This window comes from Phalacrocorax carbo, chromosome 19, assembly GCF_963921805.1.
Source record: "Phalacrocorax carbo chromosome 19, bPhaCar2.1, whole genome shotgun sequence".
NCBI classification, from domain to species: Eukaryota; Metazoa; Chordata; class Aves; order Suliformes; family Phalacrocoracidae; genus Phalacrocorax; species Phalacrocorax carbo.
Window position 1 is genome coordinate 2,742,058 of NC_087531.1, and position 16,650 is coordinate 2,758,707.

At 44.3% G+C, this 16,650-nt stretch overlaps 1 protein-coding gene across 3 annotated transcripts in view; it reads left to right on the forward strand.

The window, feature by feature from the left end:
* The window catches only part of CPAMD8 (C3 and PZP like alpha-2-macroglobulin domain containing 8), a 55,411-nt gene extending 39,393 nt beyond the window's left edge, over nucleotides 1-16,018 (forward strand). For all 3 annotated transcript variants that reach the window (XM_064469869.1, XM_064469871.1, XM_064469872.1), the window contains 8 exons: nucleotides 1,737-1,824; nucleotides 7,128-7,202; nucleotides 7,921-8,026; nucleotides 8,116-8,226; nucleotides 8,908-9,120; nucleotides 9,567-9,641; nucleotides 14,698-14,866; nucleotides 15,184-16,018. In XM_064469869.1, coding sequence (XP_064325939.1) covers nucleotides 1,737-1,824; nucleotides 7,128-7,202; nucleotides 7,921-8,026; nucleotides 8,116-8,226; nucleotides 8,908-9,120; nucleotides 9,567-9,641; nucleotides 14,698-14,866; nucleotide 15,184 — 838 coding nt within the window. In that variant the 3' untranslated portion in view covers nucleotides 15,185-16,018. The remainder of the gene's footprint in view (nucleotides 1-1,736; nucleotides 1,825-7,127; nucleotides 7,203-7,920; nucleotides 8,027-8,115; nucleotides 8,227-8,907; nucleotides 9,121-9,566; nucleotides 9,642-14,697; nucleotides 14,867-15,183) is intronic.
* Nucleotides 16,019-16,650: the final 632 nt, after the last annotated feature.

Consider the following 16,650-nt stretch of genomic DNA (forward strand, 5'->3'; position numbering starts at 1 on the left):
ACCTCTTCCCCCCCTACTAAGCGTTGCAGCTTGTACTGGGGAGGTAAGCTCATAAAGTCGTGTCAGTCCCTTGAAGGTGCCTGTAACTAAGGAGGCTGCCCTGCATCAACGCAACCTTTCTGTTGTTATTTCTGAAACTTCTGCCCTGGGAATTGCTGGAGCAAAGACAGAAATTTGAGAGGAAGCCCAGTCCAAGGAGATTGATTGCTTGGAAAGAAAACAAAAGCAAATCTTCCCTTTCCTCCCCTTCTTCCTGTAATGATGCTCTTTTAACTCCTTCATCATCTTACTTAGGCAATGTGAGTAGAGGAGTGCATCTAAGGATGACAGCTGAAATATTTCGAGCTGGGGGTGTTCTTCAGAATGTAATTGTTGTAAGCACTGTCATGCTCAGCGAGGTCCTTGGGGCACTTCTGAGGGGTTAGGGACAAAACAATATGGGAAATAAAGAAGTGATATAACAGACTGGGAAAAATGCAGGTAAAGGGATATTACAGGGGTTTTTTAGGGAGTATGATGCATGGAGTTAGATCAGGATTAACAAGGCTTAATGTCTCTGAGACTGTCCACCCTGAAGTGTCTTACACAGAGCCACCTGGATCCATCCACAGACCATCTCATGCTACTGTGGGCGTATGAGCTCGGGTGCGGCGTTACATCCAGGTTGGCTCTGTGCAGAGCTTCAGCAGACTCGCCCGCCCGCCCTAGCTGCGGAGGCCTCCGTATAGGGGCCTCCAAGTAGCCCTGCAGGAGCCAGTTCAGATCTGGCGAATTTGATCCTGGAAGCCGTGTACTGTGTTTTCTCAGTGCTGGGCATGAGCTAATAAGCCCTCCTGGGTGCAAGCTCATTGTCTTTGTGGTGCAACTCAACAGCAAACAGGTAAGCTGCCAAGGAGGGATAGTTTAGAGCCGACTATATGCGAATGCAGAAGAAAGGAGCGTTGTTCTGGAATTAGCAGGAGCTTCTTTGTTACGATGTTGGCTCTTGTGCCATGCTGCAAGAAACTGAAATCTTTTGCAATGCCCCAAATAAACTTTCGCTCCACCCCTTCCTGGGGTTATGGTGTGTTGTTTTTTTTTTTAATGTATACTTCAGCAGTAACAACTCTGAATTTCAGTGGGTGTTTGGAGTCTTCATTGATATTATAGAGGATTATATAGGCAGTGAATTCTTTAACACTAGTAACTAGAGAGCGAGGTTGCTGACTCATTAGCAAAGACGCTTTTCTCAGTGTCAATAAGATGCCAGAGATAAATGGTTATTTATTCAAGCCTGGGGTTTCATGAATCTGCCTGGTATCGGGAAGTAATATTCCTCTTACACCACAGTCCATTTACAGCCCTCCACTTAGGAAAGAGCAGAAGGTTCTGCTCCAAGGGGTTATTCCCTTTTACCAAGTGCATTTTCTCAGTGATTAATTGAAAAACGAGACCAGCAGCCCCAAAGAGACTACATCCTTCCTTCTGCTTTTCTGCCTCCATTTGCCTGGACACCTCCTCCATCTCTGCTCTCTGAGTTGTGCTTAATTTTGGTTGAATAAAAGCAGAAAAGAGGATTTTATAAAGCCGAGTAGACCATGGCTTTCAACAAGTGCTTCAAAGAAGAGTAGGTACTTCTAATTCTTTTTCTTCTGAAGTTTCAGTTGTTCCCCATCCTGAGTTGTCCATGTACCATTTTTTTATCTTGGATCCTGAGTTTGTTTTCATTCTTTCTCTCTTTTTGTTCTCATGGGAAGATGGCTGCACTCTGGATCTTCTAACATGGCTGTCCTGGAAGTGCCATTGTTCTCAGGGTTTCGTGCAGATATTGAGAGCCTCGAGCAGGTAAGATGCTGTAATGAGAGTGCAAGGCATGATCTTGGGCCAGGACCCGCCTCTCTAATTGGCAGGGATTCCCTTTGGGGAGCAATAGGAACCAAAAGCCATTGGATGTTAGAGCATTGTCCAAAACCACAATTAAAATTGGAGGGGCAGGAGATTTCACTTGTCAAACAATATTTATCTGAAATGAATAAACAGCTGTTCCGAGCAAGCAAGGTTAACAAACTTACTGAGCGTGGGCAAATGAAGGTTTATTACTGAGCACAGTGCACAGTAATTAAATGAGACCCATTTGGAAATACTGAAGTGAAAATGTGCTCTAACAGGAGCTGTTTATGGCTTCTTAGTGGGCTGTGTTATCTCCAACATCTGGATTCCATTTCTTTGGAGGCTCTGTGTCTTGGAATTTTTTGCCTTCCCCCCCCCCCCTTCTGGGAGAGCATCATGTTTATTGCAAGCCAAACTGAGGTGGACAGAATGTGCCTCTTACCCAGCCAGCCCTCTAGGGGAGATGAACTGGAATCTTCAGCTTCCCTTTATATTTTGTGGAAGCATTACAGTGTATTCACTGGTGGGTTTTATGCTGCAAAAATAGAGTTTTTAAGGACTATGTAACTAAACAGGTGTAAAATCCTTGAGAACTGCTAAAGAGCTAAAAAGTATTTTGCTTCCAAAAGATCTCTTCTGTTAATAACTTTATCATCGTTATATTGGGGGGGGGGGGGGGATTTGGGGAAAGAGTTTTAAAGTAGAATAGTAGTGAAGGCCAGGCGGTTTAATACAACATCCTAATTCAAGAAAAAGTGCACATTCCTTTGTCTTCTCTAGGATTTCACTTGATTTGGCTAATTTATAATAGAAACACCATTGCATTTTCTTAGAGAAAATGTGACCCTCTTCAGGGGCTTACAATCCGTGTCAAGGTCTGCTGTCAGCCAGTCTCCTGGGCACTCACTGAAACCAGAGGAACTTGTGTATTAGTCCCCGAGAAGAGAATTGCATCCTTTCAGTATCAGGGAGCTGTGCTGGAATACTTCTGTACAGAGATGTGTGTTGATCAGATAGGAAATTAATCCTGTAAAGAGAAATAGCAAAGTTATTTTATATCTGTTCAGTAGCTGCACCTTGAGAATTCTGTTTTCAGATGCGTGCATGTAAAATGTATCAATTTTTATTTGCCTGTTGACCTTTGAGTGTGATATTCTCTCTCACATGCAACAAATGGTGCAACAAACTGAATATGGCTATTCAGGTGAGGCAAGACCAGCAGTAGGAGGTCTCCAGCATCCATGTGGTAAGAGAAAGGAAGAAAATTAGGTGAGGGGGCCAGTAGTGGGTTTGGTTACTATTTTATCTCCTCCTGCTGGAGGTGCTAGAGTGACAGTCGTTTGTACGGCTTTCAAATAAGTTCTCTTTCACAGTAATTTATGTAAATAATGGCAGAAAAAATATGGCTGGAAACCTGGCTTAGGACCAGGGAACTCAAAATGGGACAGGAGGAGAACAACAGGGTATCTTTATGGTATTAAACCCATGGAATGTTTTATCAGCAGAGGAAAAGGAGGAGTAAAGGGAGGGAAAGAGTTGAAACAAAGAGTGCAAAGGGGTTTTCATTACAGAAGAATAGAAAATGTGTTAGGTTAAGTAACAAATCCCTGTACTCCTTATCTTTCCTGAAACAAGCTAAGAAGAAATAACAGCAATAGGAGCTCCCCTTGACCAGGCTGTACTCGGGGAACATCTCCTTTACTGGTTTCAGCAGGGGACAGGGTTAAGAGTTTGTGGGCTGAGAGTCCTGAGAAGGTCCCATAAGCTCATGCGTTACAAGGGACCACACAGCTTCCATCATTTCAGTCCCTGAACGTTTCTTCCTTCTAGCCAAGGCTGCTACACACAGCAATCTGCTCCGGTGCTGCACTGACGGTTTACACTAACCTCTGTTCTGGGCACGTTGTACGTGTTCTAAGCAGAAGAAACACTGAAGACAATTGTGAATATATGGTTAATGTTAGGATATACGCTGTGCAAGGGAGCTCTGATTCTCATTCCCTGATGAACTAGCTGCCTAATGTCTCAGAACAGTTCTCTTTGCGGTACCTCTTATTCTCTCTTGTCTTCTAGTGTCTTGCCATAATCCTTGTGCTCTGGGACACCAGCCTACCTCTGATGTTTGGTTTCTCATGGCTTCAGAGATTCTTCTGTCGCATTCAGTGCCATCTTGCTTGTGCCTCAGCACTGCTAGTTCCTTGACCAGGTGCATTGGAAACAAACACTGGGCATGTGGAGACTAGAGTAGAGACAGGGAGATGTACCCACACTGCTTGTGTCAGATGCATCAATGTCTGGGAAGCATCCTGTGACTGCTTCATACCCTTCCTCCTTTCTGCATGTCCCCGAGCCTGGCCTGGATGGAAGCAGTCAGAGGGTAAAAGCAAGCTACCCTGCAACTGCACAAGAGTTATCTTCTCAGTGCTGAATGAGCTGTCCGGCACATTAGGCTTTCTCTAGCACTAAGCGGACGAGCGGTTGTGCTTTCCCTTATGGCAACTTCCCACCTGTCCGAGTTTCACATTCCTGCCTCCCCAGACGGAGAAGGAAGAGAGTCCCAGTGCAGCCCTGTCTGTTAGGGTCTCTGGGCATAGAATAGCAGGTGATCTGTTTTCCTTTCTCCCCGTCTTAATGGGAAAAGGAGCTTATTCTCTTTCTTAACTGGGAAGGCTGCACTCCTGCAGCACAGAGCTGATGTGAGTTAAGTCCCTGCGAATCTCAGAAGGATGTCAGGCACTTCATGCAGTGCATGCTTCTTCAGTGCTGGTCAGATACAAAAGACCTGGTTCAAAACCCACCCTTTTGAAAGTTCTTTGGGCAAAAAAGACTATGTACTTGGCGTCTTGATTTGGAGAGAGGAATCTGCGCTTGGGGTTAGTACTGGGCAGTCCATTTCCATTACTAGAACAGAATTACTTCCATTGGGCAGTAGGAGATATTGCTAAATTGGGAAGGATATTCAAGGAATGTTCCCCTTGAAGAGCTGAATTCCATTTTCCTTATTGCAGAAACTCTGCGTCTGTAAAAATGAAATGTAGGGACAAAGCTCAAGCATATATATAGGTAGGGGTTGCAGATGCAACCCCTATGATTTATTCGTGGCTACCCAATGTGTATCCAGATCATGCTGACGAAAACTACATTCTTCTGCTGAAGACCTGGTGCTAGTGTTGTCTTGTATTTTGGACACCTTCAGCAGAGCCCTGTCATTCCCACTGCAGCATTTTCTTGTCACCCCAGCCGTTCCCTTCTCCCCCTGGTGCGGAGGGACAGAGCTGCAAATCAGCTTTCCTTGTTTGTTGTTTGCCCTCACAAGGGAGCAGTGTGCACGGAGCGGACCTGTGTGCAGCTCCGGGGCAGTGATGGTTAATGAATGCTCTGTTGCACGCTGAGGGCAGCCCCCCTGGCTGTGCAGCCACAAATCCTTCTAATAATGCTGGGTGTCGACAAGGTCAGGAGGTCACCACAGGCTGGTATATATCAAGCTTCACCAGAAAAATGCAACTTTAGCTGAGCTGAGCATTTCCCGGTGGCGCCAGCCTCTCCAAGCCCTCATAAAAGGACTGTCTGCAGCCATCTACTGCTGAGTAATAACAGCCACCATCAGGCCCCTAAAATTATAAGGACAAATTAAATTGGCCCTTTCCATATTGTGTGGGACTTAAACACATGTTCCTTTGCTTGTTACAGTAATAGCAGGAAGCTGTGTGCAGGGTTTTACAACTAGAAGCACTATGCTGAAGAAATTCGCAGTTTAAAGCTGTTGGTAGCAGGTTTGGGCAAATTTCAGTAGAAATGCTTTTTGCTTCATGTCATTCTTTCTAATGCATGACAATAATGTTTTGTGCTCCTTTCCACAGAGTTTTCACTCTAAGATCTCAAAATAACTTAGGAACATTAAAAAAAAAAAAAAAAAAGCCAAGGAAGTATCACCCCTGTGTCCCAAAAGGGATTGTCTGAGAGAGGTTAAAGTAACAGGACAGTTTGGGGACTAGAATTAAAGTATCTGCTCTGGCCCTCACTCTGCTCCTCAAACTGGGATCAGAACCCAAGAGTCCTTTTCCACGCACCATCGTCCTCCCCAGCTTCTGGGTTAAATGTTTTTCACATGATAAATGTGTTCTGAATCCAATTTATCAAAACAGGAATGAATGACTGACTGACTGATCAGCTACATGCAGCATGACAGTCGTCATAGGACTGAGAAGTTAATATTCCAAATATGGAAAATCATGGCAGTAACTCTTGGAAATTTTAAAGTAAAACTTTATCTAATTATATCAAATGATAGCAATTATATTTTGGTGGTGACTCATTAGCATTCTGTACCAGGGAGATAATTACTAAACTCTTTGAGGTGGTACAGTAATTCCACAAATGAGGGCTCTTGCCCTTCCCTCTGAAGCCTGTGCTCATGATGTACACACAGCCCCGCAGTCCGCACGAGGAGACGAGCTAGAGCCTTTTTGTGAATGGCTGGGGTAAATCAGGGGCAGTAGCAGCCCAGGCGTGGGAAGTGCTCTTAGGTTGTGTTCTGATACGCCTTAGATATGCAGATTGTCCCAACAAATAAAAAGCGTAAGAGGAGGTAGTCTGTGGGCCTGACTGCTACAATGCAAACTACAAATCCCTGGGCCTCAGAGGGAGAGAAGATGAGTCGCAGAGGCCTGGCCTGACCCCACTCGTCAACAGGGAGGATGCCTAGGGCTCTTTCAACTGGCTGCTCTTCTCAAATGTAAGGATTGATTTTCCTGGCAGAAGAATGTTTTGGGTTTTTCAGCTGGTGGGAGAAGGGGAGCTTTAATATGCAGTGCGGTCCAGCAGCCTAATTCCCTGGTGGTCTGAAGGAGTGTAAATAGGAGACTTTATCGAGTGTTTTGGGGTCTCTGAGGTCTTGCTTGCGCCTTGGTACTGAAAACAATCTGGGAGCTATTCAGTTAGATTTTGGATGATATGTCAGGTGTAGTCAGAGGGAGATAACGCACAGGGGACCAGGAAGAACCCTCAGCATTTGCACCTTGCAAGTATTTCCTCATCAGGTCACAGAAAAGAACACAGATGGCTTTTTCCTCAGTTGTATTACAGCCATTGCAAACCTCTTTTCATTTCCCCTTTCTTACTGAAACATCCAGAAGAAATCCCTGGGCTTTAGTGTCTGATCAGTTTTCCAAGCGGTCTAAAGTCTGTCTTATTCTCTAATTTCAACCTGTTTTCTATAAAATGAGTTGAAACTAAACCTGCTGATTTTTTTTCCCCAGTTATTGATGAACAAGCAAATTGGATTAAAAAGATATGAAGTGGATGGAAGAAAAGTCCTTTTTTATTTTGATGAGGTAAATGACTTGGTTTCTTATAATTATGTTGCTTTTCAATGAAAGGCAAATGACCAGTGGATCAGGCACAGGTACAGGGTTCTGATGTTGATGGTCCCTCACAGATGAAGATTACCGTGCAGTCCTAACGGGCCAGTTGCTTGAGCCCCTCCTGCGGCAGGTCGGTGCTGTGGTTTTGGTTGGAAAACGCAGCGTAATAGAGGCAGGGGATTAGCTTCAGCGCAGGTAGAATTTCTGGGCGGATATTGCTTAGATTTTGCCTCAAAATAATTGTGCCTTCAGGTACAACTAGCATTGCTAAAAGGATGGTGTAGAAATGCAGCCTAATTTAGATCTCGCAGCACATACTTGAGAGTGGAAGATGAGATCCCTCTTGCCTTGGTCATCAGCAGTAAATTGTTAGCTCGTTGCATTAGCAAGCTGGCTGACAGCAGGAGCGGTGCCAGGTAAGCTAGAGAACACCGCCTGAGTTTCAGGTTTGATATTGTTGTCCAGCGAATACATGCTTTAAAGGCCAGTAAAGTATCACCTATTTTAATTTGTCCTGTTCTGGCTTTTGTTCATTATCTTTGTCTCTGTACTTAGTATTGGAGGTGTCTTCATTCCTCCCAAGCCTCCAGCACAGCGTGTTACGTTAGGGGCACGCACTATGTTTATTTGTCTCTCTCTTCACTGAAAGTACAGGTTTTTTGTTACAAGTTTACATAATTTCATACAGATTCCTAGCCAGTGCATGACCTGTGTAAAGTTTCAAGCTTTCAGAGAGCATATAGTTGGGAAAACAGCTCCTGTTCCTATCAAAGTGTATGATTACTATGAGCCAGGTATGTGCCCGCTTTCCTTTGATTTTTGCCACCGTTAGGGCTCTGGGCATAAGGCTCGGTTGTGATTTCTCGTTCTTGCTGGCCTGCAGCTTTTGAAGCAACTCGTTTCTACAACGTGAGTGAAAACAGTCCCTTGGCTCGGGAGCTCTGTGATGGGCCAACGTGCAACGAGGTGGAAAGCTCAGCTAGCCAATGGGTTGGTAAGTGGCACCAAAGCCAAGCAGATTTTTTTGGAAAGTGGAGCCCACAGATATCCTGCCCTGGAGTTCAGAACTCAAACTTATATTTCGAAAAATGCTCTATTTCGCTATTTCTGTTAGTAGGAGTTTTTGCAAAGGTTTGTGGGGTAGCAGTATTAAACTTACGACAGCCGAACAGAGCAACGTAGTCTGCTCTTCAGTCACCAAAGTGACTATTATTTGCTTCAGAGGCAAGATATAATGCATCGTTCGGGAAGAACCTGCACAAATTTCTGTTAATAAACATAAAGGTAAAAATTCTTTAAAATGCAATTTGGTTTTCCTCCGCTATAACATCTTGCTATAGAGTTCCTCGATTAACTGTAGGAAGGATGAACAATTTCATGCAGCAGCAAAAGGAATAACTTACCCCAGAAACTCTGTGTTCCTTTCTGTTCTCTATGTCGTGCAAAATAGTTGCATTATCCTATATCTGGGATCTCCTGCAATATGGTTCTTTCGGAAAGACAGCTTTATTCCCAGAGCTTTTTATTCTACCAAGTTTCTAAATTCCTATGAGTAGCCTTAGGGAATTGAACATGAAAACTTACACTGGAGAAATAGAAGAAAATTGCCGCCCGATCTTCCCCTTCCCCATGCTATGCGAAAATATTGCTTTGGATGTTTTTGTTTATTTTTCAGGCTTTGTTCACTCTGGACCATGCAATAACATTTTTGGCTGCTTGGAAGATGAGTATTTTGAGCAGTGCATGTGTTCGCGAGACTGCGGCTATGATGGGGAGCCTGTATGTGGATCAGATGGACAGATTTACCCAAACCATTGCCAGATGGAAGTAGCATCGTGCAGGAATAATACAAGGATAGAACAGATGCCCATGTCTCAATGTTCTGCCTGTAGGTTTCATTCACTTCCCTTTTCTGTTCCAGTCTAGTTGCAGAACACCACAAATCCTCATCTAAGCAAATGATAGCTACACACGTGCGGCAGGGCAAAGAGGAGAATTCAAAACCTTCTATGTATTATTTTGCTACTCATGCTACAGGGGATTGAGTTACAAGAGCAGCAGCCTTCCTGCTTAGCTCGGAATAACTGATTTTCTGTTCTCGTGAATGAACATCAGAGAAAATTAGTGATACTGTTTTATCTGAAGTAAATAATCCTAGGTAAAAATGACATCCATGAAATGTAACATTCTTTGGAGGTCCTGCATGGGCTTTCAAGAAGTGCAGTGATGTAGCTCGGTGAACCGAGTATGCCACCTCTGGAAAGGCAAACGTTTTCTAGAGATTCATTAGCAGATTTTTATGACCAATGCATTTATTTCTCTTTTTATTTACAGCCAAGAATTTGCCAGAAGAAAGGGAGGCACACTCCCATGCAGCTGAGCAACCCAGTGTTCCCCAAACTCCAGCAGGTAATTTCATACCTTTGCCATTTATCCAAGGCCTTTTTCTTTAACAAGGTTAAAGCTTATCCTTTCACTGTATGAAAGTATATATGGCTCTTAAGCACATTTAAGTAAAGATGCTGAAGTTCTTCATCTCTTAGAAAAGACAGAATATTGAGAAATCAGAAAAAAATGAAGAGGTCAAGGAAACAGGATGATTCAGCAACAGACTAGCTCTTCTAGTCCTTTGCCTTTCAGGAAACCTTGCTCGATGCCTGCTCTGTTCAGTGCAAGTGCAAGATTTAGGTAGTTGTTCATAGGAGTGGGCAAGTGACCCTCCTGTTTTCTCAGCCTTGATATGTTTGAACAACACAGACTCTGTGATCTTTTCTTCAATATTAAGCTGTAAAGAAGACATTTAAAACCAGGCTGATGTAATGTGTTTCAACAAACAACTGAACAGGACATGACAACAGACCAAACCGTTGCAAGAACTAGAATCCAGGTGGATTAACTTTGCCTCTAGTAGTTCTGTGCAAAAATTGAGCTGGCAGTCTTGATTCTCTCGGAGCTGCTGTTTGGAATAAAGGTCCTTAGTGAGCAAAAACGTTAAGGTCAGTAAATGGAGTAGCCAGGAATTTGGCTGCTCATTTTATTCAGTGCTTATATTCATACACTTTTTTCCAAGACTCATGTCGAACTTGCTCATGGCTCACAATAAATCTCACCAAGAAGCAGTAGAATGTCAATAGGATAGTTTGTTTCATGCTGTTTCTAGTAAATAAACTGGACTAGATTTTTCCTGGCTGCTTTCCACTCATTAATTTTCCCCCGGCCTCTAACTCTCCTAACAAATCGGTAAAACCAGTTAATTTTTCAAGAGAAGATTCTGTGCCTTCTCATGTCCTCTTGTGCACCGGAGTTCAGACTAGCATGTGTCCAACATGCGAGATGCCGTCCTGTTCTTTGCCCTTCCTCTGCTCTACAGAAGTTGATGGACAGTTTTCTTATTAAGGTGTAAAAGCATGGTGAATATTCCGTTGAGGGTATTTCTATAGGTCATTCAGTCTTAGTGTTTAACGTCTCTCCTGTTTTCCCTCCCTTTGTTTCTGGACTTAGTGTGAATATATAAGATTGCTGCCTGTTAGAGTAACTGAGGTGAATGCTTGTTGCTTTTTATTCTGTGCAAATGCTGTGTACTCAGCGTGGAAACTCTGCGATCTGAGCCCTTTAAAGCAGCGCTCCCAAAGTGCGCTCTAGGGCACTGCTGGTATGCAAGGCCGTACTAAGTGTTTTGCTGCTGGTCTACAAAATTGGACTGCAATTACATTATTTTCAAATAAAAATTCAATAGTAAAAATATGGTTACCTGGGAAAAAAACTTGTGGAACTTGAACAGTAGTCCACAATCCAAAAATGTTCAGAATGGTGTTTCTGAAATAATCCGCCTTAAATTATCTAAGAAAAATAACCCTTCGGTTTCTGGTCTAAACAGACAAAAGCAATGTTGGCTCAGCAGGCCAGCAATAAGAGCTAAAGTGGAAATTGATCTTTTTTTCTTCTGTTTTTGGGGGTGTGTGGCATTTTAATAAAGCTGTTAGCTTAACAAACCTGTATGCCATAAGGATGTTTGTCCATGCACAAGCATTTAGAGCTGGCTTTGTTCTAGGATCTGTGAGTGTTCGAGTAGAGAGTCTCCTGGAAGGCAGATACTCTCCTGAACTGAGCTGTCTGAGCAGCCATGGCAGAGTGAGCATTCAGAAATGAAACTGACTAAATCCTGCATCAGGAAAAGCGCCCAGCATGTGATTTTCATTAATCCTCTGGGCTCGTCTCAGGTCAACCACACGGTACATGAATCAAAGTTTAACAAATGAATGAATCCTTCCTTATACACGGGTTTCATGTGGACTCACTCGTTTGTTAGCATTGAAGCATGTGATTGGTTTAAGTCGGCTCAGGTGCTCTGGGTTTCTAGTGAAAGTTTTGATGAGCCATGTCTAAATCTGCGATTTCCTAAAAGGATACAAAACTCCAGGAGCCAAATCAAGCTCAGGGCAGGTTGGTGAAACTGCCTCAGTGTGTTAATCTTCCATAAATACCATTTTCTTGGAGAACCTCGTGGTGTTTATATTGTCTGAAATCCTTCTGTATTTGCCGTATGACTTGTACAGGCTGAGCTTGGTTTGATTGATGCTTTCATTGTTAGCTCTTGTCTGTGTTACCCCAGCAATGGAAACAATGAGAGCCAGCTTCCTTCCAGCAAACAGTGGGAAAAATTAATCTGTTCGGGCCACTCTGGCAAACACAGGCTTGCAGTGTAGTTCCATATACCCCAGTGAGTTCGCTAGAATAAACAGCAGCTCTTGAGTTATGCTAGTCAAGGTAAGCATTTGTATACAGATAGTCTGAAAAATCAGGACGCAACGCTTCTTGCAGCACGTAGCTATTGTCAAAGCGTTTAAAAATGCCTTTCAAAAGCCTGCAGCAGATGTTTGCAGCAAGTGAGGCAGAATGGCTGAGGTTTGATCTTAAAACTGTAGCCTTTTTTGTACAGATCCTCTTCACATCTTTAGAAATATCCTCTTGATTGAGAGGGAAGTGTGCAGGGTGGTGGGACTCAGCTGAAATAACTCATGTCTGAATCCCCTTCCTCAGCTGTTCTTTCTCACAGGTGAATTACTGAGACTCAGGACGATGGACTAGGTTTTTGATGAGTAGCGTGGACCCACCTCTGCCTCTAAGCATTGAAGCTCTGCTAGTATGCTTTCACAGCCTGTTCCAGTCATATTTGTTAGGACTGAAAGCTCCTGAAGGAGGGTTTTGCTTGCTAACTGGAGTGCCAGTATCTCGAGTGCCTCTCTGTCTGTGGCTTTCCTAACGTCGTTGTCATACTAGGCTACAAAAACATGGGTGGATTTCAGAGCCTCGGGGATTCTCTCTGAGGATGCCATCTCTCTGATGAAGTGGCGCTTTGATTGCTTCCATAGGTCATTAACGCTCTTCGGAAATTGCCTAAATCTCTGCCAAAAGTGCTAAATGTATAGCCACTGATGTTGGAAGGCAATATGTTGCTATCGCGGTCATGTTGTGATTCTGCATGTATTTGACGGCAAAGCAATATCAAAGCGTGGTGTGGCAGTACGCAGTGGCATCAGCGCTGCCGTGGCGTTGCGCTCTGCGCCGCTCCGAGCAGGCAGCGCACCCAGCTTCACGCTGTCCAACCCCCCCAAGCCTTCTCCCCGCAGCTGGAGCCATGCTATTTGTACAGTTCTGCTCTAGCAGCTCGAAGGGCCAGTAGCTGGAAGAAAATTCTGGGTGGAATTACGATACTTGGTAATATGGTATTATTTTTTAAAAAATAAATGCCATCACCCATCACTAGCTGCTAACAGGAACGTCAGAGTGAACTCTGCTTCCAGGTGGAGTCATCTCGCAGCGCTCCGTGGCAGGCGCATTATTCACAGCACCGCTGTGTTTTAGGATTGATTGAACTGGCAACGGGCCGCTTTTCCTTTCACCCCATCGGTGTTCAGCAAACATTGGCTTAGGCACAAACATGTGGAGATGGGGGAGTGGTTTGTATGCAACAGGAAATGTCGGCCTTTGGTCTTTGCTTTGACTCCAGTGCTGCATTCCTGGGAAGAGTGAGGTCTGTGATGTTAATTCTGTCCCTGGTGGACAGCAATCATCCATTCATAGAACGAGCTCATGATCTGGCAGGTTCTCACATGGAGAAGGCCAAGAAGTGGTGAACACAGAGACTGACTCTGCTTTCAGGCAAGCGTTCCCTTGCCTAGGGCTGAGCCTGTTGCTGGGGGGATGTGGGAGGCAACAGGGAAGAGCCTCCAGATATTTTATGTCTAGAGAACAAACATTTTCAAAGGCCTTGATGAGTGTTCTCCTTGAATAAAGCCAACTTCGGGGCGGCGGAGAGCGACTTTTCCTCCGTACGACTACGTTTCAGTGATTGCTTTGGTTTGGAATAGAGCAGTGTACACAGAAAGCAAAGGGGAAAGACGGGCAGCTGAGCTGGCTTGAGGAACAGTTTAGAAAACAGGGACCTATTGATATTCCTAGAAGTTTTACCTTGCAGTCTTACCCTCTGGACAGTGAGCAATTGCCCACCACAGAGAGGCACAGCCTGTTTCTGAGTGGGACATGTACTGCGTGTGTGACCTGCCAGTGTCTTAGTATAGACTGGAATGAACGCAGGGAGGATAAGTATCCCTCTCTGCCTGCGATGTGTCTGTTCCCATCTTACACGGTGGAAGCTCCTCATGGTATGTGACTGTGCAGACATACCCCAGCTACTGCTAGTTCAGGCTGAGGGAGAAGTGAATGGCTTTGATGTAAGCTCCTGGCCTCTTGTGCCAAAATCTTTGTTCTGGTTCGGCTGAAAAGAAATCTAGCTGCTCAAATTGATCTTTTTCATGACATGCACCAAGTAAACTGCTCTAACACAGTCTGCCCTTTAGCTTTGTGGCTGACTTTTATAAAATGGGGCTTAAAAGAATGCACACATTACGTGTCTTCATATGGATTGGTCTCTCCTTAACTGAGGCACTTGGTCTGGACCTAGTCAAAGGGCAGATGTCTTTTCAGGGTGCAGAGTACCTCATCTGTGACACCTGGTGTTCCCAAAGATTTGTTACTCTTTTCTTACTGTATAGAGGTCTTGGTGTGAACTGGTTCCTAACTTAATCACCTCAGTTACTGTGTAAAATTAGATATTTTAAAATGAAACTTTGAGATTTTTTTCAAATTACATGCCCCCTTTCCCCTCCCACCATGATTTCTTTCGTTTTCTTTCAGTGCCCAAGTCTCAGACTGGGAGACTGACAATTCTGATTTACAGCAGCTTTTCTCCTTGCATGTGAATCTAAGCATGCATGTGCAGGTCCATTGACATGTGTAGCCTCCTTTGCTCGTGTAAGGCACTCATTTGGCCCCTGATTTACCTCCCTGATTAACATTCCTATCCTTTTATGTCATTCTTCTTCTCTGTGGCGCAATATATGACGCTGAAATGCCGTTTCTTTTGGCTAAAGCACAGACTGAGGCTCCATGGTTTCCTTTGCAGCAGAGGAAGGCCCTCCGCTACAGACAGATCTGTCGTACTACTCCTATGAATATGACCCAGACCCCTATGCATCGGAAGCTGATGTTTTTGAGATTGTGGCAGAACTGACAACAGCGAGCATGTTAAAAGAAGTGGACAAGATTCAGGAAGTAGTGACCACAGTAGAATGGTGAGCTGGAGAGCGGGGCATCGTAAATCTGGTTTGAGAGTCAGCATATAATGTAGTAACTCGTGTGTTGGGTCAGATGGATTCAGTTCCTCAGAAGGGGCATTCGTACAACTGACCTGCTAACCTCTTTAGCAAGGAACGGCCAGCAACAAGGTCCTGCTAGGGCAGCGTGTAAAAGTCTTTGTGACCTGAGTACCTCCATCCCTGGCAGAATAAAAAGTGACCCTTTAAGCTTTTCTCTGCCCAGCCCCAGTGATGTTTCACAAAGATACGTAATGGGAAAGTGACTTTTCTTCATTATGTTTTCTCTTCAACAGAAATATATAATTTAAATAAAGAGAAGAGGCTCAGAATCAACTCCTGTATGAGTTTGTTCCTACAGACGACCTGCTGCAGAACAGAAACCGAACGATGACTACTTCCTGATGCACTCAGAACTGTAGGCTTTGCTGCCCCACGGGGGGGGATCTGGAGCGCTAAGGGGGACACTCAGCGTTATTTTTCTGTCAATTTTCCTGCCTTTTGTGCATCCTCTTTGGATTACTTCCAAGGATAGGAGACCAATATACTGTGCCCTCTAGGTGAGAAAAATAGGGGCTGGAATTGAAACCTGTAGACCATTTCAAAGTGTTTTCTCTACTATCAGGGTACTGCAAATGCCATTTCCTAGCTACATTTAGAAGCTAAGTCCAGGCCTTGTGCTTAGCCAAACTGCTGTTTGAGGAAAGATGGCTGAGAAGTTTTCTCTCAGATTATAATAATAAAAATCAGTGTTTTGCTAATCGTGACATAGCAAGAGGCTAATCATCTTCCCCAGCCCGTAAGTCTACTGTGCTGCACCCACAGCAATGTCCCACAAGAGAAAAACTTCCCTAGCGTCTCCATGTTCAGGAAAGTTGTTGGGAGGTACATTTTATGAGAGAAAACTGAAATCCAAGGTCAGGGCCCAAAGGTGTGACTGTCCACCACGTGGCTGCAGGCTTCAGGTGGGGAGTTTGCCAGCCATAGCAGTGACAAGGATTAGGTGGGTGAGCCCTCTTCGTATTGCACTATGTGCTGATAAGGGCTGCTTGCAGCCTTCTCAGCCCCTTTCCTCCTTGTAACCCTGGCATGAAAATAAAGCTGACCCAAGGCGCAGTCCTTTTAAATGCTTGCCTGACTTCACCAATCGCTTTTATTCTGCCCCCACTAGGATCCCCCTGCAGTGGTTGCTCTGGATATGGTAATCTATGCATAGGCCCTGGGTCTGCTGGCCAGTACAAATCGCTGGTCTCCCTTAGACTGACCTGCCCCAAGCAATGTGGTAAAACTGAAAACAAAAGCTTTGTGTTTCCAAAAGTGCAGAAGCCAAGATTTTTTGGTTTCCCTTCCCGCCTGGAGCAGCATTGTTCTCTTTGGAGGAGTTGCATGCAATTGCCTGTTGCAAAATAGCGTTAATATTTTATCTTCCCACTTCTATTGTTACCAGGACCCAGAGTGGGGTGGAAACTCCTTTTGAGGGTGTTTATTGGTGAATGGAAACAGGAAAAAGCCTAGCTCCATTCATTTTTAGGGCTTGTTTACACGGGAACCATGACAAGAATATATCCCAGTATAGACATTCCATTCCAGAATAAAGGCAATTTTATTCCAGAAAAATGTCCATGTGGGGACAAAACAGGAGGTATCCCAGAAGCTGGGCATATGTAGTTTCCAGTCCTTTTTGTCTGGGGCCAGATATTTGCAGAATGGAGTTGACATGATGAAAGTCTGGGTCTTGAAGTTCCCAGAAATTTCAGAACTGC